This window comes from Fringilla coelebs (genome assembly GCF_963513975.1).
Source record: "Fringilla coelebs genome assembly, chromosome: 10".
Classification (NCBI taxonomy): Eukaryota; Metazoa; Chordata; class Aves; order Passeriformes; family Fringillidae; genus Fringilla; species Fringilla coelebs.
In genome coordinates, this window is record NC_140036.1 from 8,999,294 (window position 1) to 9,023,593 (window position 24,300).

General features: G+C 42.3%; 1 protein-coding gene across 11 annotated transcripts in view; it reads right to left on the minus strand.

Moving 5' to 3' along the window:
- The window catches only part of DOCK10 (dedicator of cytokinesis 10), a gene marked incomplete at its 5' end in the record, with an annotated part of 140,721 nt that overhangs the window by 83,279 nt on the left and 33,142 nt on the right, over positions 1 to 24,300 (minus strand). For 7 of the 11 annotated variants that reach the window (XM_084212503.1, XM_084212506.1, XM_084212504.1 and 4 more), the window contains 2 exons: positions 1,316 to 1,435; positions 13,699 to 13,890. In XM_084212503.1, the coding sequence (XP_084068629.1) occupies positions 1,316 to 1,435; positions 13,699 to 13,887 (309 nt within the window). Of the gene's footprint in view, positions 1 to 1,315; positions 1,436 to 12,172; positions 12,300 to 13,698; positions 13,891 to 24,300 lie in introns of those variants that run through there. The other 4 variants (XM_084212502.1, XM_084212509.1, XM_084212508.1 and 1 more) reach the window with 4 other exon arrangements.

Below are 24,300 nucleotides of genomic sequence, written 5' to 3' on the forward strand. Positions count from 1 at the left end.
ACACCTCTACCATGGAGCTACCTCTCTCATCTGTCGTAATCTATTTTTTATTATTTTTTTTTAATTCAAATAGATTATGCCAAATAGTTGTAAAGCATAAAACAGAGGAAACAAAATAGAACTAGCTTCTAAAAATCTGGTCAACAACTGCTCAAAATAAAATGAAAATAAGGATATGAAAGCATGCTTGACAGACAGGTCTTCAGCAGTAAGACAAGATTCTTCTTTCATTAAGAAGATTTGCTCCATGGGCTTGAGCTCAGTTACTCTAAATCAGAGGGCTCAAGGGCCTCGTGACAGCACACGGTATGTCTAGTCAGCTTTGTAAAGCTAAGTTTCAATTTCATAAATTGACAAATGTGCAAAATGGATAAAGGAATTAACAATAATGAGGAAATCTATTCTGTTTAGCTTCTCTCAATCCCATGAGCACATTAACTCAGTTAATGCCACCAAGGAAATAGAGCCATTTAGTAAAACAAAGCACTCGATTAGATTAAGCTGCCCTCCCAGGACAGCAGCAGTGCCATGAGCTGATGGGAAGGGCCCTCACAGAGCAGTTACAGTTGGTCACAAATTTAAATGTCTTTCCATTAGAGAATGCCTATTCATCAAGACCTAAACGTTATACAAAGATGGGGTGGTTCAAGGCAATGTGCCCAACGAGCCTGGCAACACAGCTCCCCAGGGTCCCTTCTGAGCACCCAGCACTGCCCTGCAGAGCTGCCCTGGCCCTCCAGGCTCCCAGGGTCTGCAGCTTGTCAGGACAAGCAATGGGAAACCCAGGATGAGGTCAGGCAGCTCCATGGCTGTGGGGTCAGGGATCCACTGCTCCTCAGTGTTCCACCCTGAGAACTTTCCTCAGCACCAGAGACTCTATCTAGGGGCCAAATACATCAAACAGAACAGGATCTGGAGTTACAGATTAAATTAGACTATAATAGTATGGAGAGATTCTAGGACTCCAAATGTAATATAGTATGGAGAGATTCTAGGCCAAATTAATACTGTGCTGAGCAAACAGACAAGTATACATTATGTTTAGTGTGTTCCTGAACATCTGTATCTGGGAACAACCAGGGCTTCAAACTTTATCTAATCCTGAGCAGTAAAGTCATGCATATATAAATGCCTGAGAAAAAAACCCCAAAAGCCAAGTGAAGTTGGTGGGAGGGAAGTATGGCATTATGCATGAGTTAAGAAAACCTTAGAGAGCCCTTGGACAATATCTGGCTCTCCCTCTAGCAGTGGAGATTAAATCAATGAACAGAACAAACCTAAGCAAAGGAGCCACACACATTTGCCTTGTACTTACTGAAAAGTCATCATCAGGGAATAATATCAGATCCTTAAACTGGCTGTCCCCAATATTTTTTTCGATCTCTGTGATAACAGCTTCATAATCCAAAGGCTCCAAGAATTTGGGTTTTTCCTGCTGTGGAGAAAAAAAAAAGATCAGGTGATCTCTCTACACAGAAATTTGCTTTCCTCCCCCTTCATAAACTGAGACCTCTGGCATTTTTGCTTTTGTATACCAAAGCATGAATAGCATGAATAACTTCTCCTTTCATTCCATTCTGCTCAGCTTGTTGCATCTGAGCTCACGCATGAGAGTGAAGTGAGGAAGTTGGGCCATTTGCAAAGAGCCACTCTCCATCTCAAAACTCCAGAGCAATCTGTCAGCTCATTACAGAGACTGACACCACCACGTTAATTTACCTGGAAGTCTCAGGAATTCTCTCTTTCTCCATAAATACATCAAGAAAACTGATGGACACAGTTTGAACTGAACACAGATAGGACTTCAAGCTAATGTGTTTCAGAATTAAAAACCTACTTTTTCTTCACATACAAAATTCATTTTTGAACTGCTGGCAGCTTGTGAAAGCCACCATATTGTTTTACTTGGTAATAATCCAAGGTTATTCTCCTGGGATAAACTATCTGGCATCCACCTCCACAGCTTCTCTTGTCAGAAAGCAGGACTAGTATCATCATAGCAGAACTACTACTGCCTGAAACAGCACTAAAGTAAGAAACCACCACAGGAAAAAGTAAAGTCACAGTGTCTTGAAACACAACCCAAAAATAGAAAAAGAGAAGCCTGCCTGACATGCTAGAATACATTAAACAAATGAAGAGTCATGTACTAGAGTGAGAACATTTGCTCAATTCAAAGATGTAAGCATCAGGAAGAGTGAATGAGAAAGGGCAAGAGAGCTGCCAGAAGGGATGGAAATGAAAGTGATGAGAGAGAAACAGGACACTAGTGGAAAGCAAATGCAGAAACATTTACTCTCTTAGTCTCATTCAAAAGAGGACATTAGATAAGCAGTATTTTATCCACTGTTCTTTCATTGGGCTATTCAAAATTATATAAAATTTTCCTCTGTCTTCCCTAAATCAAAACCAAGGTGTATTGAGAAAGTAAGCTTTGACATCTCCATAAAACAACCTTCTCCAATGAGATAGGTAAAATCATATATGATGGACAATCTCATTCATGTATGGTCCATTATACATATAATTATTCAAATATAATAGCTCCTTCTCTTTTGACTTTGTCCTAGAAAGTTCTTGTTTATTCTGTAATCACAGTGATCTCAAGATCTTTTATGAGTATTGTTTCCCTTCTATGTGGAGTCCAAGACTCCCGTTGGCATCAAATGCATCTATGAATAGCTTAATTAAGTATCAGTAACACAGCCACACAAATTAGATTGAAACACAGGAATACACACATTCTAGGAAAGTTATTCAACTGCTGAACAGCTGCTGAAGTATCACAAAACAACTCAGGACCTCTGCAGGTCATCTACTCCAACTCCCTGCTTAAAGCATCAAAGCTCCACCAAAGTCTGACAAGGCAATTGAAAAAAGTTAGAACTCCTCCTTCAGCATTCAATCTATTACCTCTCTTCTTGATCTATTAACTCTCACACTCCCATTTGCACACTTAATAATAATAAACTTCTAAAAATCATTGCCATTTAGCATTCACAGGCCTCAAGCACTATCTACTGATGCTGAGACATTAAAGGATTATAAAAGACAGGCAAGATCAACACATAACAGTAACAAATCAAAGAAAAACACTTTAATGTTTGATTTAGATTCTGTGACAGGACTGGATTCTGGTTTTGTGATGTCCAGTTAAGACAAGGAGCCCAACCAGGACATAAGACTTCATAATAACCCAGCCACATCACCTTAAGCTGTCCCAAGGCAGTACTTAGCCCTGGCCTGCCCCAGCTGACACACAAATATCCAGTCCTGCTCAAGGAGCTCTTGGGCTCAGTATCAGCCATACCCTTAGTGAGGTCTCTCTGTCTTTTGCTGACAGTGGCTCCCCACAGGAACTTAATGGGGTCACTTGGCCACATCACCATAACAGCTTGCTCTCATTCCCTTCCAAACCGTCTTAAGTCACTGCAGTATCTTTTTGACAGGAGTTTCAGACTTTCTGTCATTAAACCTGTCATTGCAGCTATTTATTAAGTATTACTTTATAAACATACATTTCAAGGAGGTAGAACCATGAAGAGAAAACACCAGTGCACACTGAGTGTACCATCTATGCTGTACCTCTGATTTTGGTAATGACACCTAGCCCTGAACAGAGTTCGTTCAGTTCAAGTTCAGCAGAAAGCAAACTGTTACCTTCAGTAGGAAACCTTATAGCAACCATTTACCAGAAAACTCAAAGAAATATATGCACTGACATTTATGAGCCACCAGTGCTTCACACAGGCACTTTCCTATGTAGTGTTTTCACTAAAACATGAACATTTTCTACAGAAAATCTGTGACATTGACTACACTGATAACCCTCCCTTCTGAGAGCTGATAGGGTCAGGCTAATGATTCTGCAACAATCTCAACTCTTAGTAAGACAGATATGCCATTGAAATCATAAAATGTCTGCTCTTCAAAACAAGACATGTGTCAACACAATCTTAATCTTGGTCAGATGCTCCTTGGAAACATCATGAATGTCAGTTTTCAGAATTTCCTACAAAAACAAATGACATAAGCAGTCACCTTCCTACTGAAGTTGTGGACTAGGGAAGAGCCAGGAAACCCCAGAAATTTTGGGACTTCTCTTGAAATATGGGGAAATCCCATAAAAATGTGTAGCATTTGCAGGTTTTCTACGCCTGTGGAAACCACCTTTTTTTCTGGGGCTGGCAGAAGGAAGAGGTATTCCTTCTTCCCTCTGGAAATCCCAGTAAGGTTGGGGTGAATGCAGCTACATCCCCTTCAAAGTTAATATTCTGCAGATGTTGGGGGACAAGAGGAGGCAGGGTAAGCTACAGCACATTGCCCTCTCTTTGCTCTTCAGAAACCAGCAATGCTCACAGAGCCATTGGTGAAAGCTGCTCTAACACTCCAGGGGAAAACTTCTCCTTGGCAGCTGCAAGGTCATTTCCATGAGACAAAAATACAGCTCGAGAAAACCCCGGAGCAGAGGAACACAGCAAGCATAGGAACAGCTCTGCTCCCACAGCACTAATTCTCCTGCTCTCAGTGCTGCAAAGGGCATGATCTGATGGAAGCATTTTAACAGATGTTAACAGAGAAGTCTCTGGAGAAACATTACACATCTGAACTAAATACAAGTAGATATGACATTATCAAACCTACAGCAAAACTTTTCACCGAAGCACTTTAATATTTATGCTGATGTTTTCCTACTGATGCAATAAAAATTACTTTCTTCCTTCCACGACAGTACAGCAAAATCCTGTGTAAAATGCAATACTGTATTATGCCAGCTCCCATAAATCATAGATGCAAGTAATAGCCCATCCTTGTCAATACACTGGCTGCAGAGATAATTTAGTCCATTCCCTGCCAGCAGCAAGCATGATAGTATAATAAACATGATGCCTCTCTCCATCAATTCTGCATGTTCTCACAGACTATAAGACTCTGCTCTGTGGACACTGACTCCATGCTTTGCAGGGGCAGTATTTTGGACTTGGCAAGGCTCAGCAGTGCAGTGCTGGTGTTGCAGCTGTGATGGGAAGTGGCAGCTGGTTAGTTAGCAGCTTATCTCTGCGGGTGTGGGGTGGCTGCTCGGTTTTTCCCTCCCAAGCAGACAGAAGCAGTGATCTTGGGATTAGCAAATGCCTCCCTGCAAGCACTAGCAGAGATCTGTAAATGAGTGGGGCTGATTTAAAGCTAATTTAATAACCACAGCACTGACTCTTCTCAATTTAACTTGTCTGTTCTTTTTGGAAACAGGCCAACCTGGCAATCCGTGCCAAAATCGAATTATGCTGGCTTGGATTTCTGTAATGCTTTTTATATTCTCCATCTCAAGTGAGTAATGAATTTAGTTGTGCTGAAATGGTTGTGAATACATCTAGTGAAAAGGCACTCTCTGACTCCTCACCTGCTACAACATCTCAGCAGAACCATTTACTTCACACCCTGAGAGTGTAGTGCAGCTTTGTATGTCATTGAGCCAGCTTTCCCACACTCTTCTGGAAGACTGGAGAGATGGGAAATCAGAGCCAACACCATGAGAGGACAATATGGTTTCACAGGGGTGAAACCAGCCAGATTCCACCAGTGATATATGGCTTCATTGCCATCATCTTCTGGTCTAGGTAAGAAAGGATTATATTTCCCAGGAGTAATTACCAAAATAGCCACATAAATGATATTACAGAATCAAATATGGTACTTGACTTGTCTCCAGATGCACAGACATTGTGCACTGATGCTAGCACACATCTTTTCTTCATATCTCATTCTCCTAAAGCTGCATTTCTGTGAACACAGTCTGAAGGAGGAAACGATGTAACAGAGACCAATAGTCTCTGAACAGTCACCCTAAGAACTTCCCCATTCTAAAAATAAACTAGACTAACTGCTATGATTTCTATACTTTAATGCCATATTATTCTGACACCAAATCATGAATATCTAGAATTTATTGAATTTAATAGAGATGTTTAAATTAATTCCTTCTCTTCCACGCACTGGGAAGAAAAAAAAAAATAAAAAGGAAACAGATAAACAGAAAGAAGTTAAGTTGATGAAATTCAGTTACCTGGAATTCAGTTACCTTAACCCTATCTCTGTGACAGGAGGATCCATGTTCATAAAGAGTCAAAACTATTGTGATGACCAGATTGGTAAAGATCAAGCAAGACTCAGATTTTATATTTCATCCAAGCTATGGCTTGTCAAAAATGAAAATTCATTCTAATATACTTCTGAAATACTGAAATGGGCCCTTAAAAGAGAAAAGGCCACTTACTAAAACAACAGCATCACCTTCCTTCATTTTTTCAGACTTTTTAATGATATTATGAACCAAACTCAATCCCACCAAAACTCACAAGAGCAAATTAAACTGCTTTCTAGGATGACACCAACATGAAGTGCTTCTCACACTCCTTTGTTCTTCTTTTCCTTTCCTCAGTTAAACACTGTGTCTCTAATACAGCACGTCTCTCTATGTATTAATATGGTTAATTTATGTAGCTAATTATATTCCACCAGGGCAGGCCAACTTCAATTGAATATTTCTTTGCCAAGCCTGTCCAAACTGAAGCTAAAGAACAGCCAGAACTCCATGACTTTTGCAGAAAATGCACCGTAAAGGCTGAATTTAACCCTGTCTCAGATATGCCATGCCCAGCAGTTCTGAGATGTGCTACTGAACACTCAAGGAGCGGAAGCTGAGGCCATAAAACAATTTGGGCTTCACGGAGTCATCAAAACTTTTGCATTTCTGTAGGACCAATGTATGCATGTCCCTATTCCCAGGGCAGCAGAGCAGTTTGGTGCCTGGGCTGAATTCCATGGGAAGGATATCTCCATGGGGTGCCTTTTCCCTCCCCAGACCACGGGTGGGCAGCCCAAGACCCCATGTACTCCAGGCAGGGAGTCCCAGGCAGCACTTGTATCCAGGGACACAGACAGCACAGCCACTCTGGGATTGAGGGGTCCCCAAGAGCCTCCAGCAGCTGGGCTGGGAGCGACAGGGGTCACCCACTCAAAATGCTCCACCCCACAGACCTGCCCTCCCTCTGCTCCCAGCACACATGAGCTGCACCACATAACAGATTTCCTTTGAGGAAAATTAGTTTTGCATTTCAAGCACAGGACAGGCAACTCAAGGTCTGCAAAAGGTGTCTGGGGTATGGATGCGGAGGCACAGCCAGAACCAGCAGGCAGACGGTCTCTCCTTTTGATTCAGATCTTCTCTTCTTTATGACTGCTTGGCCTGTTCTGCATCTATTTACAGTCAACAAACTCTCTGGCCACATTACAAAGGCTCCCTTTGGCTCAGTATGTGATCCACAGTCAACAAATTTATTAAAATTAGTGGTACAAAGAAAATTTTCTTGAGCACACCCCACCCCCACCTTAAAATAGATTAACTTCTCAGGTCCAAAGTGTTTAATTTGTCATGACTTTCAGTAAACCTTGTAGAACTGCACTTGGAAGGAATCCAGTCAGGGCTGCACAGCACAACTAATATACTCTTCAGTGTCAGCACTGAAGCCAATGTGCCAATAAATTACATTAAGGGGATTTCCAGTTCCCACACGATTCCGCTACAGAGAAAATCACAAAGAATTATGAAGAATCCAACCCCCAATTCCTAGTGCTTCAGAAATTACTTGCCAAAACGCTATAGTACCCATCAGCTCAAGCAGAGCAAGAGAAAGGAAACCTGTTGAAGACCCTTCTGGGAATAACAGAAGTGAAAAGTAATTTTCAATCTTTAAAGCCTCTTTATTTGAATAAAATTCTGATTGATACCAGTAAGTGACCTGCTTCACTAAATGAGACTTTGTACAAACACAGCTGGGATAGGATGAATCCTAATTGCTTATACTGCCATTGTTTTATGGATCACAATCTCTGTAAGCCTACTTTGCATTATGTTCACGCTTTAAAACTTACTGTCAGAGAATTCAGCATGTCTTGAAAAACAGAAGCACCTCTCAGGTGGATGAGCTAACTCAAAACTTTCATGCCAACTGATGATGCAGCTGGAGCCCCCGGAGCCTTCGGTGGCACACGGAGCTGCCCCAGCGCGCGAGCGGCCGGGCCGAGGCTGCCCAAACCACAGAGAGCCGTTCTCAGGCAGCTGGGTGTGACCCACTCCTCCCAGCACCTCCTGCTTCTCAAGACAGAACTAATCCTTCCTCTCATTATCAATTTTGAAAGCTCCAGCCCTCATAAAAGTACCTCCCTTCTGGTTAAACTGTGGAAGCCACACAGCAAAGCATCTAGCTGGGGGGTGAGAGGAGATGCTTTGTGCAGTGTCCGACTTGGCCACATGCACTTCCTGAATTCTGCCTCCCAGCCATGACTGTGCACTTGGCATTGCAGCCTTGTGACTCCGGAATGTCCATCTTCATGGACTAGCACTTGTCCTTTCAGACAGTTGATAAAATTATCAGTACAATCTGCAAAAAACATTCAGGGTAACACAGCAACAACTTACTCATTCTCTCTGCTTACGGAGCCTCTTGAAACTCTCCTTAGGAAGGAGAATAAAAAATTTCATTTCATCACGAAACTACTAAAATCAGCCACTGACAAGAAAGTGCTAAGTTTTAAATTTGGATTTAACTGGGTGGCTTTTCAAAATGTCAAGAATAACAGCTTCTAAATAGTGAGGACTTCTGAAGACTAGACTAAATATTTGTCCATAGGTCACCTCGGGGGAAAAACAAGAAAGTTTTGTAAAGCATCCTAAGTTGTTTTTTTTTTTAAGAATTTACATAGACCTCTAACCTAGCAACACTCAGCCACTTTCTCTCCCCTTACCTGACCTAAACCTGGAAAAAAAAAAGTGCAGTTTAGCAACAAAAGGCTTTCTTTGAATCTTCCACACAGAATCCATTCATGAAGAAAGCAAGCAAAAGCCAAAGACGCAATTCACTGCTCTTCGTGAAGACATCTGAAGGGACAGGTAGGATGTGTGGAAGGGGACTGGGCAGAAGGGATGGGAACTGTGGGGAGCAGAGAGGAGCTGCCAACAGAGCTGGAGTGCTCTGCTCGAGCACTTGCCTTGTTAGTGATTACTTCAGCCCAGGGAAGGAAAAGGGAATTGTCCTGCCCTGTGCACCACAAAGGGGATGCTGAAGTGAGTCTAGTTCAGCTCTAGGGAGACAGGGGGATCCACCCACGGTTATCTGTGTACAGGTTCAGGGGAAGTACAAAAGAAGGATGTGCCGGGCTTTCCTACCTCACCCACCCCTCCACCAGGTTCATCCAGCACAAACCTGCTGCTAAAATGGGGTAGATTTTACATGACACCATGTGCAGCACGGGACTGTCTTTAAAACAGCTTTATTTACTTTGAAACTCAATATTTCTTTTTAGCAGACTTTGGTTTTAGAATGCATAGAAGAGTGCGTTTTTCAAGGACTGAAGAGAAAGCTCAAATGTCTGTTCAGTAGATCATGCTCTGATGCTGAAGACTTTGATCACTATGTATGTCTGATGAAGCTGCAACACAGTGCAAAGGCAAACATCCATTGTTCATTTTCCATTAAAACCTAAAATTTATATGTATGAAGACCTAGACATGTTGACTAAGCAAACAACTGTTTTGAAAAGGGCTCAACCACTTCAGAAGCTCCTGAAGCAAAAACAGCTAATAAAAATGTTTGCATTAGCTCTAAATAAACTTTTCAAAGATATCATCTAACTTCTAGAGTACTTAGTAATAAGTCACTGTCCCATGGAGCAAATCTCATGTATGGGTGTTCTGCTTCATTTTACTCAGTGAATATACCTCTTTCTCTACTTGCACTGTGGTTACTCATTTTTTCACAAGTGATAGGTATTTCTCATGCTACATATCTGAGTAAGTGACTTTAAGTATTTCCACAGAGGCTTTATCTGTAAAATTAACATCACGTGTACACGACCACTGTAAACTCAGCCCTCATAATGACGTTAGACTTGTAACTGTTTCCTTGACATCAACTCCCCTCCCAGTCAATTATCTGGCTATCAAGGCATTTACACAGGATGTAAATGAGAGCGAAATCTGGTCAACCACAATCATCTGAACTCAATCATCACCCTACTAACAATGAAAGCTAATCAGATGATAATTAGTCTTACAAAAAAAGGAGCTTCCGGCAAATAATGCGAGTCCACCTACAGAAAACACAGGTCTAAGAATAGTATCTGAAGAAATGCATTCTTTGAGTGAGGTCCCATATACAAAATCCTTTACAGCTGCAGTGGGAGCTGGCATCACTGTGAAATCTGTGTGGAGGTGCACAGGGCTGATGCATGAAGGAGAGCCTGGCTGCTGGTTGATAGCAAAAAGTGCCCGTAGGCCAAAGATTTAACATGCTCCAATTATGAAATATTGGGCAGAAAGACACAGATTGCAAGGCACAAAAGTAAAGCCAAGTGTGCCTGCATTTCCTAAGGGCTAAACAAACTACAGAGAAATACATCTACAGAGTAATATGACACAGTGACCCATCTTAGTCTATCTTATGTTTGAAAAGAACAGAAATCAGCACAGATTCCCCTGCAAAGCTGAGCTGTGTAGCTGACATAAAGGAGCCATCCACATCAGGGGAAGTGCAGCATGACCCACAAGCCTCTGATGAAACAGGCTTGTTTCCTATTTCCAATTACAGGCAACAGGCCCAGGGTTACAAGTGCTCTCTATGTTTTAGGTCAAACTACAATGCATTTGTAGTTTGATATTTCTATTTAGCACCACTAAATGGAATGCTCAGTTTCTGTTATCTGAGGATACACGCAAAAGGGAACAAATATATTCCTCTTTATCTGCAGGCAGGCTGCTGGCTTATTGTTACCATTTGGACTTTATTTCCAGCCATTCTTTCCTGTAGGGCTGCAACCACTTCTGGTGAGCACTAATAAAGTACAGTCAGGATTTGTACAAAAATGACAAAAATCCCTCCTCACCAGGATTTAAGAGAATAAGTCAAGTAAGCAGTGCCTACCTCCTGCCAAAGCCCTGTGAAGTGCCAGGGTTAGATGCTTTCAGCAGCAGATTCCTGGGACCCTTGACCATGAAGCTCAAACACGTCACATCTTTGACTGCATGCCAATAGCTCAGGGCAGCAGAAACTACACCACAAAGTAGCCTTGTCAAAAAGAGTCACTGCCATGTAAAGTACCTATCCAGAAAGGCAGCTAGTCACAAGTAAAACCCAAATGATACTAGATGAACCACAAACCATCTTAACTGGTCACCAAGTGTTACAACTGCAAAGTTCTTTTCCTTCCTATTTAAAAAAGAAAATGAGAATACTCTTCTTGGTTGTATTATCACTGATTCTGTTCCACTGAATATGCTGAAAAGCCTCAAAAGAGCCCTCTGCATGCACAAGCAAACAGAGTAATTGGAGGAACAAAACTATGGAAGAAAACCAAACACCTCTTGCCTTGAGGAAAAGGATTCATTGTCTCTTCTTGGGGAAGCCATTAAATGGTTTATGAGCTAAAGCAGACTTTCAAGTGAAGAGAGCACACTGAAAACCAGTACTTGCCTAACTCAACAGCAGGCTCTGAGGGTTTTGCCTCTTGCTGTCTGCAGTTTCAATTTCAGCCAGGAAAGCTGAGGCACAGCGCAGTTAATGTGAGCCTCCCAGTGCATCTTCAGGAGGCTCAGTCCTGTCCCAAAGCCATCAGTGGCAAAGCTGATGTGCAGCCCATGGGGTAGAACCTCACCCTAGCTTTCCACCAAAGGTTCTGGAGCTTTCTCAAGTGGCTCCCTGAACTGTCTTCCTCCTCTTCCTGGCCTTGAGAGGTGCCCATCACAGATCACAAACTCTGAAATAGCACACAGGAACTTTCCACTCCAGAAGCAGCACTGTGAATTTTCATGGAACTTCCAGGCACTTGCTGTAGGTGCCAGAGAGACTGTCAAACACTGCTGCTCTCAGAATGTTTCTGACCAGCAATGTGAGGCTGTAAAAGTCTCCCTAATGTTCCTGAGTTCTGTCAACTCCTGAACTCTCTGTGCTCCAGTCTCATTCTCCAGTGCTCAATCCCTTATCACAGACTGAATGAGGCTTGGTGACTTCTACATAAACAACAGGCAATAAATCCTACTCTTTCCCAAGTGCAGTCCTAAGAGTGACCTGCAATTTCTTAGCCATTTCTCAGAAGAAGTGGAAGAAGGGTGCATACTCACACAGCTTAATCTTTGAATTTCTCCTTGATTCACTCTCCTAGTGGTCCTTCTCTTCCTCCGCAGTTCACTGGCCTCCCTTCTGAATCTCCCACGAAAGCTCATTGTGCCCGCAGGAATTAACAACAGCCAACAAATATCTGTTCAAAAACTGTGCTCCTATAACCTCCTTCCTGCAGCAGCTTCAGCACAACAACTGGAAGCTGCACGTACTGTTCAAGGGAGAAGTAGGTCTAAAAGTTACACGCTGTATCCACAGTAACTGAACAGAAAGAAGAAGAAAACCAGCAATAACTCATTTCTTCCCGTGAACAACATTCTGCTATTAAGGCAAGAGCGTCTCATTAAACCATAAATACACCCAGTCCCCACCTCTAATGCAAATCGAAATAGGAAGTTGTAGAAAAAGCCCTGCAAACGAACATCTATCTTTGTCTCAAACACCATCACATCCTTTCTCCTCACCACCCCTGCCGATTCAAAAGCCAAAACAGCTGCACTTTTACTTCATGTGTGTGTGTGTCTGCAAGATAAAAACAGTCATTCACAGCACAGCCATCTCCTAGAGAGCCCCTCGGCAGCCGACTTGGACCACAGAGCAGGCAGCGACAGATTTGCGCTGCCAGGGCCATTGCTGCCTTTGGACCAAGGCAGCAGTTCCCCTTTCAAAACAGCATGAAACACCAATAAGAGGAAGAACCCAGCAAATTCCTAAATTTGCAGACAGTTAAAAAAGGTGAAAACAGAGAAATTCATATGCTGATGTCCAAAATACATGTTTGACTTGTAAAAAGCAGATTTTAGACGTGCTTGTAACCTGCCAGCTAAGAACTTTCCTGCTTCACACCCTGCTCCCACCTCATGAGAAGTAAAGCTGCCAGAGTGAGCCTGCTGCCCAAATGCCCCACACCTGGGGAATGCCAGCAGCTCCCCTTGCCCACTGCCCCGTGCAGGGGCAATCCCAGCAGCACCTTGGCAGTGGAGAATCCTTCTCTCAGTGCCTCAGAACTGCAGTGGCAACAGGAGCAGCGACATGGCCAGGCAAAAAAATGTTAACTAAGGTAGGAGACTCACCCAGTGCTGCCTGAAGGCTGGCAGGGCACAAAGGTCTTTTAAAACTGAACAAACTCCCTCAGTGCCCACACATGTGCAGGCACACACACAGACCCTTTTCTTCTTTGTTCCAGCTGAGGATTCATCCTGCTGCAGCAGCAATGCTGCACTCCCCTATGCACACAGCCCTCCTGAGGCATGCATTAGGTTTTTATTTTTATTGAGTATCTGTGTGCATAGCTAGGACAAAGGGATGGTTTTTCTGCTTTCTCATTCTGTATTTTTTGCCAATTGGACAAAAAGCATCATTCTCACAACCTGTTTGAATTAATTAATTAATTACTCTATTTGAGATCTGCAACTTTATCCTTTACCATTCTTTTTCCTTTCCAACAAATAATTCTGACTTCTACAAAATCTAGGAACTCTTTCACACATTTCTCAAGATTAGTAACATTTGATCCAAAGTAACAAACCTCTGCAGGAGTTCCAAGGATGGCTCCATATGCTAGGTTTCCATTCTGGGAGAGCAGAGACACTGAGCCCAGCACGTCTGACCCAGCACCACAAAACCACATCTGTCTGATCTGTTGCTTTCCTCTTCCAAAGTTAAAACATGGTGCTACTCCTGAATCAAGCCCCCATCTCAGCATTATCTTTGTCATTCAGCTTTGCCTTTGAGAAAATCACCTCCTTTAAACGGAGTGCTACCAGCCTGCTGTGCCATGCCCTAAAACAGATTTCACTGCACTCCTACTTAGTGGTGAAAGGCATCTGTCTGGCCCTAGGAAACAAAAAAGACAGCAGAAACCCTTTGCCAAGGTATGCAGACATTTCCAGTAGCTACCAATATAGAAGCACAGCATTAACCAAGCTGGAATCACCCTTGTTTTCTCTCAAACTACCACGCTATCTCTGCTGGAGTCCCTGGTGCCTCTCATGTGACACAGGGAATGCAGCTGCCAAGACCAGAGCTCCTTGCCAGAAGTTAAATTTAATGCTGGAATCATCAGCTCTGCTGCCTTAACTTGGGGCAGGTATCAGCTCTTCTGAGGCTCCTTTGCTTACCCACTCCTTAACTCAGCTGTCACACAGAACAAGCAGAGTTCCATCCTTCCTTTCCCTGGCGAGGCTCTCCTCAGCTTCCTGCCTCCCAGAGCACAGAGCAGCCTGTCCAGGGTGCCCTTTCCACTGAGATAAGGGTCACTAGCACTTCCTGAAACTTTAATGAACTTGAATTACTCCAAAATATTACAAAAGATGAACTTAGGTTCAAGCTTCCAGCTGGTCCTCATCCAGTTTACTCCACTGAGTGTCTTTTGTCCAAAAGATTTTCATTCCTAATATTATTATTAATCCTCTTTTATTGCCATATCTCTGGCAGATAGGTTTTTAGGAACAATACAAAAATCACTGTATTTTTTCAACACCAGGGCATTAAAAAGTTGAAGCACTGAAATAACAAATAAGCTACAGCATTCACACGGAGATATGAACCAAAATAACAGCAAACAACTACAAAAAAAAGACTCCGCTTGCTTAGATCTGCTTTGGATGCAAATCCCTCTTGTAACAGGGAATAACAAAACCATTCAAATGTCTAATAATGCTTTGTCCTGTAGCAAAGTACAAAGTAAACTTCATTAGCATCAGTGTGACTGTAAAAGATTTCCTGACTTTTCCTTAAGACTTCTCTATCTCTTCAGTTAAAGATGCCAGATAATTTAAGATAATTAGAGAATTGGTTATGTTATGTTTATATGAATAAAGCTCCTGTACTGCTTTTAAATTCAGAACTATAATGTATAAGATGAGAAGTATTATCCATACCTCAAGGTATTCCAAGAAGAGAGGTATTTGGCCCCAGGAAAACCACAAGCCTTGGTTCACATTTGTGAACTGCTGTACCCAATTCACAGAGTCAAAATAAGGATGCTGAAGCCCTTCAAAAAACAATCCATTATGTAGTCTATTAAGTGTTTAATTGCCTTCTGCTCTGCTTTGTGGGACATGTGCATCTGCTCCCAGCAGTTTTCAGAAATGTATAAATATCCAGATGGGAAGAATAATGATATTTGATATCTCTGCTTCAGTTAAGGTAAAAAACTATGCATTCCTTTTGCTGCAGAACCATTAGCATTTAATTTGCCAATGGGGGGTCACAAGTTCTTTAGTAACTTTAATTGCCTTTTCCTACATTTCTTCCAGAGTTTCTCATTTCCCTTTTAGATCTATTAATTGCCATGCTTCATTTACTTTGGTTTGAATTGTGCGTGCAACACGTGAAAAATACCATTGAACAAAACAAATTCACTGCTACAGTACATCATGTGATCACTGGACAATGCATTTCAATAGTGCTTTGTTAGGAGCCATAGAAAGAGAAAAAAAATTCAGTTCCTAAAGAGTGTACCTTCAATTAACATAAAAGACACCCCAAAACAGGCTGAATATTTGCAGTGTAGCAAATAATCAATTCACCATGCTCCTTCTAAAATAGTGCAATCTACCAACTCAAACCAAGCAGGATCAAGGACTGCTACTTTTGTTTCTCACACTGGCATTTTTACCACCCAGAATTAGAGAAGAAAAAAAATAAATCTCATGCAAACATCAAATTCATAGCAAATTTCAGGGAATGAATGCTTCCCTTCAGCTCAGGACTTCTGTCTGGGAGCAATGCTGACCTGAACAGAGTGCATGTCAAAAACACAATCTTGACTTATGCCAGTGTATAGATGAATAATTGTAAAATCCTGACTCAGGCCTCTTGTTTAACAGATTTGAGAAAAAATTCAATTAACAAGTAAGAAAGCTCCTTTTGCTAGAACAAGCATATTATGCCTATGCTAAGGTTAAATTCTGAAATGAAACACAAGCTTTTCATAAAAACACTTGTTTCATTTATAAACCAAGACCCCTGTGATGACAGTGACACTGCCATTCAGAAAGTCTGTGCAGCCCAGACCAGGACAGAGAGATCTCCTGACACACTCCATGTTTCACAGCTTGGCAGAGGGCAGATAAGAACCTCCCCTACCTCCCTCGAATGGCTGGTGGCACTTCTAGCACTTCAGAGTTCCTGGAAGAACCACTACAGTAAAGGCACAGAGGATGCCAGCCCTGCACAACACCCAGCCCCTGGGGGAGGACCAGAAACAATCCTGCACTCTGTGACCACGGTTACAGGTTGGCACATCAACACATTAACAGGCAGCTATTAGCTCAGGTACTGGGGAGAAGAAGAAAAATCATGGCTCCTGGAGAGGGTCACAAAGAGCTCTTGATATTTTTCTTTTTACATTTAAGTATTTTCACATAATTTTCTTCAAAGCTTGGAGAGGTAGCCGGTGTACTCATCTTCTGAGGCCAACGATAAGGAGATGTACACAGTTAATATCCCCCAGCACCCAGGCACTCAGGTGTACAGGCTGATGCTGCTTTTCATGTCTTCAGTGTTAATCCCCAGCAGGTCCCCCACCACAGTCTGTGACACCTGGACAGGGCAATGCTGCCAGAAGCCAGTTTGGGGTTTGGACAAAGCCAGCAGGATCAGACATTACACACTGTCCTTTCTGTGGTCAGAATGCTCTCTAGGACATTGACTGCACTGCCTGGCCACACACTGGTTGTGTTTTTTTCAGATATGACTGTCAAAAGCCTCCTAAAGGGACTGTGAGACTAAAGCTGAGGTGACAGGGATGGGACACCACGTTCACCTTACCTGCATGGCCTGGGCTCTGGAGTGCTGTGTGACTGCCCCCAAAAACTGCCCTGCAAAAAGCGTCATGCTGGACAGGTAAAGCAGATCACACCACTGGGGCCAGGGACAGACAGCTGCTTTTTACCAGCACCCAACAAAGATCACAGAAAGCACTAGTGACCTCCATCCCAATCCCTTTGTCAAAGACTGAACATTCTCTCCTCTCCTCCTCCCCCATCAAAAAACTCCCAAATCAAACCAAGAGGTTGTATTTTGGAATTAAATGCTCACTAATGATCCATACACATATAAACATGTCCTTTCTTTAAAAAAAAGGAAAAATATGACACCAAAACAATGTAAACAGAAAGGTAAAACAACAGAGTTAGAAAAACTACATCTAAAGCAACCTTTTGCAAAGCCATTCTGATATTGAATCAACTGAAATGGAATGACTTTTTTTTGAGAAATATGACTCCACCTATAGTTTAACAGCTTAAGCTGACACATCAAACCTTGCACACAAACCCTCCACAAAGCCTTTAGAGCAGCTGGTGCTTGCATTTTGCCCACACATCCATACAGCTTGTTCTGACCAGGCAAAGGGCTGGGAATCCATCACAGTTAAAACGACATCAGCACACAAGGTGAGCTCTGCAAGGCAGGGGAACAGTGCCCCTGCATAAATATCCATGAAAAGCAGCCCTTCTATCTGTCAGAGCTCTGCTAACAGATCTTTCCAGAGAGCACTGCCTGATCCCAGAGTCTCTGCCTGTGTCAATCCATCTCTGTCTTTCCCAGGCAGATCGGCGTGCTGATCTCAGCAGTTCCTCCCTCTGGACCTTCACCTTCCCTTTGTGCCCCAGCTGCCATCAGTGCACTCACACAGAACACCTTGGGAGAGGCTGCTGTGTCTCTCTGCAAGGCTGGAACAGCCCCTCCAGCTCAGCTGGTGCTGACAGGAGCCAGGCACAGGTTGCCAGAGAATCACCCAGGGCCAAAGGGGTCCCTGATGGGGTGAGAGAAAGCCTTGGCAGAGCAACCTGGCAGCTCCCAGCCTGATCACCCACACAGCACCCAATGGCCATTTCACCACCCAACGTGCCCATGCAAACACAAGGGCTGGCTGGTGACATCCACACCCCTAAAGCCACTTGCTACCTCCCTTTGCTGAATTTACAGCTCCTAAAGAACATCCTGATGCCCTCCTGTTAGAGAAGCAGGCTTGGCTGAGCCAGAGGCAGTCCCTCCCTGTCCCACAACCTGAGAATGATGCTCCCCCTGCACACACCACCCTGCTCCCAACCTGCCACCACAAGGTTCCTGTCAGCAGGAACACTGATGGAACAGCAGCATCATTCCAGCAGCTTCCAAGCTGGAAACCCACCTGCACCTGGCAGGAATACAATACATTCCTTTGCCACAAGGCTGGATGAAAATGAAAAGGGCCTTGGAGAACCTAACAGGGTCTCATTTACAGACACCATCACCCCAGCTCTCGTGTTTGCTGCTGTTCCTCTCGTGCCCCATCAGCCCCAGGGGGCACGGGGAGCAGGGCATGGTCCTGTGCCATGGGGCTGCCAGCTGGTGCCCTGTGCCAGTGCCAGGCTCCCCAGGGCACTGAAGCCCCACCAGAGCACAGCCTGGGGACAAACTGGGCTGCCCCTGCTCTCTCCAGGCAAACAAAATGCTGCTTCTGACACCAGCAATCAGATTGCAAGAATAAACTCCCCATTAGAAATGTTGTCCTGCTGATGCGTACAAAAGCAAAATATGCAATTACTTTAATTTCTGCTTTAGCTTTATCCACTGGGAAATTTCAAATAAACATTACCCCTTTTGTTGTCATCTCCTTGGACTGGAATCAGCCCTTGACAGCAACACACATAGTGATGAAGGGACCTGAAAGGTGATTAAATAACTTAATGATCTGACTTTATACTATCTCCAGACACAAAAATGCAGCTGTGACTTTGGCTCCTGTCGCTTGCTTTTCTGAATGTAATTTTAATCCTTTTTATTCAGGTCTATGCTATGCTGCAAAAATGATTTTTTCCTTTCTCTTTACTAAGAGAAACCTCAGATCAACACATCTGGTTTATAAAGAGAATCCACATTTTCACCCAATTTTCCAGCTGGAATAACTGAAGCAAAAGGAGGCTGGGCAAGTCATTTACTCAAGGTCACAATCAACATCTACAACACTATAATATTGATATAAAATATCCTAGAATCCTCTCCTTTTCGTTTTTTAAACGCTTAAACACTCCTCCATACACGTGCAAGCTGACTCTACAATCATTATTGTGCTTGATATCATGTATTTGTAACTTACAATCAATGTTCACAAATCCTGTAAACCCTCTTCTAGTGCCTATGGGTATCTTAAGCAACTGAGAAAACAACTGCATGTAATAATTCATCATCTGGATCCTATAATTGACAATTAATAATGGCATTTTGGAAGAGACAAAGAGCACACAAATTTCAAAAGCAAATAAGCAAGATTATTTTCTCATTTTAGAAAAAAAAGGTGTGAAGCATAAAACTCAGCAAATCAGATTTACATTAATTAAATCTGGTGTGTGGACAAGAGAGAAAGACAATTTGTGTCCTTTTGACATTGCTCTTCTCTTTTTGTTCTCCTGGAACACAGAAAATAAAACATCAAATTGTGCCAACATCTGATATGGTATTTCTCACTCTGACCAGTGAGCCCAGAGAATTGTTTCAACTTTCCAGGCCTTTTTCATTAATTTCTTAATTAAAAACTGCTTATCCTAATTGAGACACAAAAAAATATGCAATCTTCAGTATCACCAAAATAAGAAGGCAAAACCCATAAGGAAAATACCCAAGTGGGAGTGCTTAGGGTTCCTGAGTGAGCCCATGTAAAGTCATTAAAACTACATGTAACCCAACCTTGACCAAAAAAAGAGATAGAATGTAATCCATCAAATTCTACTCCTTCAGTGATCCCATGCCAAATTTCAGTTTTTGTAAACACAGTCATAACAAGTAGGATTTAAACCACATTTCTGCACCTGTGTCTGCAGGTGCTTAGGTAGAAGTACAGAACTTGGTCACTGGAACAGAATTTCTCTTGAATACCCTTTCAATCTGCACTCATGCAGGCTCCCAGCCTGAGACACCATCAGCTTATTTACTAGTTCTCAATGACTTTTCTCTCACAAATTTTTGCAGTCATTCTTCAAACCTACACATTTTGTTGCAAGGAAATTCAGTTTTAATGTTAATTCTGTATATTTCTTCCCCCAAAACGTCACCCATAATTTTAATTTGATGATCCCTAGTCCATCTTCTCTCACTTTTCTGAGAAAAAAAAACTGCAAGCAAAGTTTACATGCCTCTGACCACTCTTGATTTGTATGACTTCCATCATATCCCCTGAGAGTTATTTTTCAGGCCAGTCCAGGTCCACTCCTTATGTACAAACGTAGTCATGGACGAATTTTGCTGATTCTCCTCACCCTTCTCTGCAATATTCCAATTCCTGTAAGCCTGTCTGAATTCTGTGAGGTATTAAAGGCCTCCCAAGAAGTTGCTATCGAACTCCTCTATCCAAGGATAGACCAAAAAGCAAAATTTATTTACGATTTCTCAGTGAACTGGAAAAGAGCTCCAAAATGATGTCGTTTTTAACACAGTAAAGCTGCTCTAAGCTTCCAGGTCCCAGCCCCTGCAAGGCAGAGAGCTGAATCACAGTGATTCCTCTTCCTTCACCCTTTCTGGATGATTTTCTCCAAAGGGATAAGCCAGTATTGCCCCCCTTGTGTTCCTCCCCCCTCTCATATCCTGCTCTTTGTATCCAACACACAGACACAATTGCTTGCACCTTCACTCTGATATCAACCCTGAACTGGTCCCTGACAACTGACTCTGTGCAAAGAAATCTTTTTTTAATTTGGAAATTCTGGGGGGTTTTTAATATGGAAATTCTGGAAAGTCCAAAAAATTCCCTTTTACTGGGAAATTGCTCGAACATTATGACTCTTGTTTCTATTAAGCGCCACTTTAGTTGGAAACCAAAGAATTGGTCAGGAAATCAGAAACTAAAAGGTTAACTTTTGATTTCCTACAAATATACACTACAGCCAGGCATAAACAAGTGCCAGAAAAGGATGTGGATGGGAAATAAAGCAGAGTTTGCTGCAGTTCCTCCTCACTCAGCTCCTTGTTCTGCCTGAAACACTGCAGACACGTCCTGACTGTAGGAACAAAACCTTTTTTGAAAATATTTCCAAGAAATACAGTTGTCTTTTGAATGCATTTGACAAAACACAATGTTTAGCCACCAATTCAGATTTTTTCTGCAGGCTCATGTAACTTAAAATTGCCTTTGAGTTCTTTTAAAAAGGAAAAATTGGCAAGCACTTAGCACGTACAAAAGCTTTTGGCAGCTTAAAAATACTGTGTAAAGAAACTTCTCAGTGGGAGCTGGTACAAACTTTTATGTCAGCTCATCCCAAACATTTCATCTGGGCAGGTCTGCTTTGGTGCATTCTTCAAGAACTGTCTTTTTTAATACTGTAAAAAATTTTAGAATTACATTTTATTAACTGATACTTACAGTTTCATTTAGATTCAAAGAGGACAAGCTAAAACATATTGGTTTAAGTCCAGGCTTGGATTCACTTTAATATTTTATATAAAAAGCAGAATTAAGCACATGTGAGTAAACGTTTCTATTATTTCCATATAGTTCTCTAGTTCAAACTGTGTATATGAGTATTCTGTACACTTCCATACATTCTGCTAAAATATTTTGCATTTGCAGATGAGTTTGAGGAATGAACATGCTGTCTGTGAGAGCTGCTTGGTCAGAGGGTTTCTGGACAAAAGCAGGTGACAGATGCACAAACACTCAGTCACGAGTCCCTCCCCAAGTGATGCCTTTGCAGCACTGTCACCACAAATAAAATCAGATGCTACAAGGGGCAAATGGTCATCACGAAGAATCAGCTGCATCACGAACAACAAAACATATTGTGCATCTGAAATTCTGGAAGGTGCAAAGCAACAGTGAATGTTTCCTGCTGGGTGCACCAGAGTCAAGGTTAGGATTGCTTTCCCTTTGCCTTTGACAGGTGATGCTCACATTCATCTGGAGAATGTCCTAGGGAGCACATGTCCAACACCTGGGAGCAGACAGCAAACCAGGGACTTGGTTCCTTTCCTAACAGCCCAGTCAAAGATAAAAGGAGAGCCAGCTGCAAGGTTGAAAGGCCAAAGGAACTGGACATTCTTGGCAACAAACAAGCTTAGATAACTGCTTAAAAACAAGCTTAGATAACTTAGGTAACTGCTTAGATCGCTGCACCTCCTTAAGGGCTGTGCCCTTGCTTAAAACCAAAGAGCTGACAGTAGACAATAGCTGGAGCACTGCAAAAGCCAACCAGAGCCACAGCTGGGATGAGCAAAGTCAGGCTCAAGCACCACCTGGCAGTTGGAGAGACCAAACAGGCAGCTGGACACATTTTCTGGGGAGCTCTAGGGAGGTGAGAAAAGCTCTCCTCAAGCTCATGGGAGAGTAAAGACAGGGAAAGGGCAAACGCACTGAAAAGAAAGATCAGCTGTGTGAGCAGTTTTTATTCTTTAACTTCAAGCCATAAAAGAGAAGGATCCAAAAATGGGAAAGAATAGGACCAATTCCAAGAGCAGTTTCTCTCAAGAACTTTTCTGTAATCTCATTAAGATCAGATCTCCTATAGTGATGGCTGCAATGAATGTTTGCACATAATTTACTAATGGCAGAAACATCTCAGACAATGGGGGAGCATCTGGTTCCAGGAATCTACATTTCAGTAATTAATCTCTTTACTGCTAAGGCTTATACTCTGCACAAGCTAATTTTAGCACATAAGTCACAACCTGTGGAAAGCATCAAGGTAATAACACCAAACCCTTACTTGAAAGGCCAAAGAAAGTCATGAGTGATTGGTGGTGTGATGTGCGACTCCCAGCATCCCCATTTCAGAGCCAACCACTGACTGATCCAGCCAGGCCACACACATTTTCCACTCTAACTTCATGATTTCTTTTTTTGGAGAGAGAAACATGCAAGCAGCACAGAATTAAAACTTCTGATCCGGTTTACTGCTTTAACTCAAAACCTTGTTCTGCTGGATTTGCACACATTTAACAGAGAACTGAATCTGGCTGACTCATCTTCATGCAAGTATCAATACTAATGAAAAGAAAATGAGCACAGCAGTTGACAGATGAGAAGTGAGGAGAAACAAACACCAAAGACACGAAGTATTCAATTCTACTGGCTCCATACACTGTACTCAGAGTAATCCCTGAGGCAGAAAGTCCAACAGACATCACAATGGCTATTTTTTCATCAAAAACCACACACAGAGAATCTATTATTTTTTAAGCTAACCACAAATTGGCAATAATTATTAACAGACAGCAATTGTAAAGTAAGATATTGCACATAGTTTCTTTCTGTTTGAACAGAAAATAACATTTTGTTCTGAAGAGGCACCACATTAACAGGATAATGAAAGTACATTTTTATAGAATATATTTACTTACAGAGTTTAAAATAAGAGAAACAACTGAGCCCCAGAACAATGAAGTAATCAGTTTCTGTCTGACTGTAAATGTGTGCACACGTGTACAGCTACCACACCTTGGCACAGGAGATCATGGCCCATGGTCTGAGCCAGCTTCAGCTGGACTGGACTTGGAATAGTGCCTTGAGATGATGTCAAACCCTTGCCACCCAAAACATCCTGAAGTATTCATGTGACTTGCTTTTTGATGCTGAATCCTAATCCTTTCACTATTGTGGCATTCCTCACTCCAATCACTAATTCAAGCTGGAAGCCTAAATTATTCAAGGAAGTGATTTAAAGCTGAAAGACCAGGAATGGTTCCCATATTTCCTTGACAGTCTATTTTCCTTCATCTTCCTTAGCTTCAGACACTCTGAAGATAACAAACCTGCTCCTATGTTCCTGAACAACATTACTGCAGGGAACAAAAGTCCAGTTGAGTACTTCAGCAGTAATTTAACTTTTGTTTTACTCATAAAAGTAGAGCTGACAGTACTAGCTGACATCCTCAAACTGGCTGAAATGCTGCATAGACCCAGAAATTAAATCCTGTGTTTTGCCTTTACGAACCTCTCTTTGGTAAAACCATTTGCCTGTGTTTGTCCAGCTCCCCTTCCACCACAAGAGATGCTGCAAGCAAGCTGGAGCTGGTCTGTGTTCACCCCCAAATGACAGCAGGCAGCTGATATCCATGAAGCACTGCTGCCTTTCATCAAAACCTGTATGGCTCAGGAAATGCAATCTAGAAGTCAGAATCTCTCGAGAGGTTTTTTGAAATCAGGTGGGAA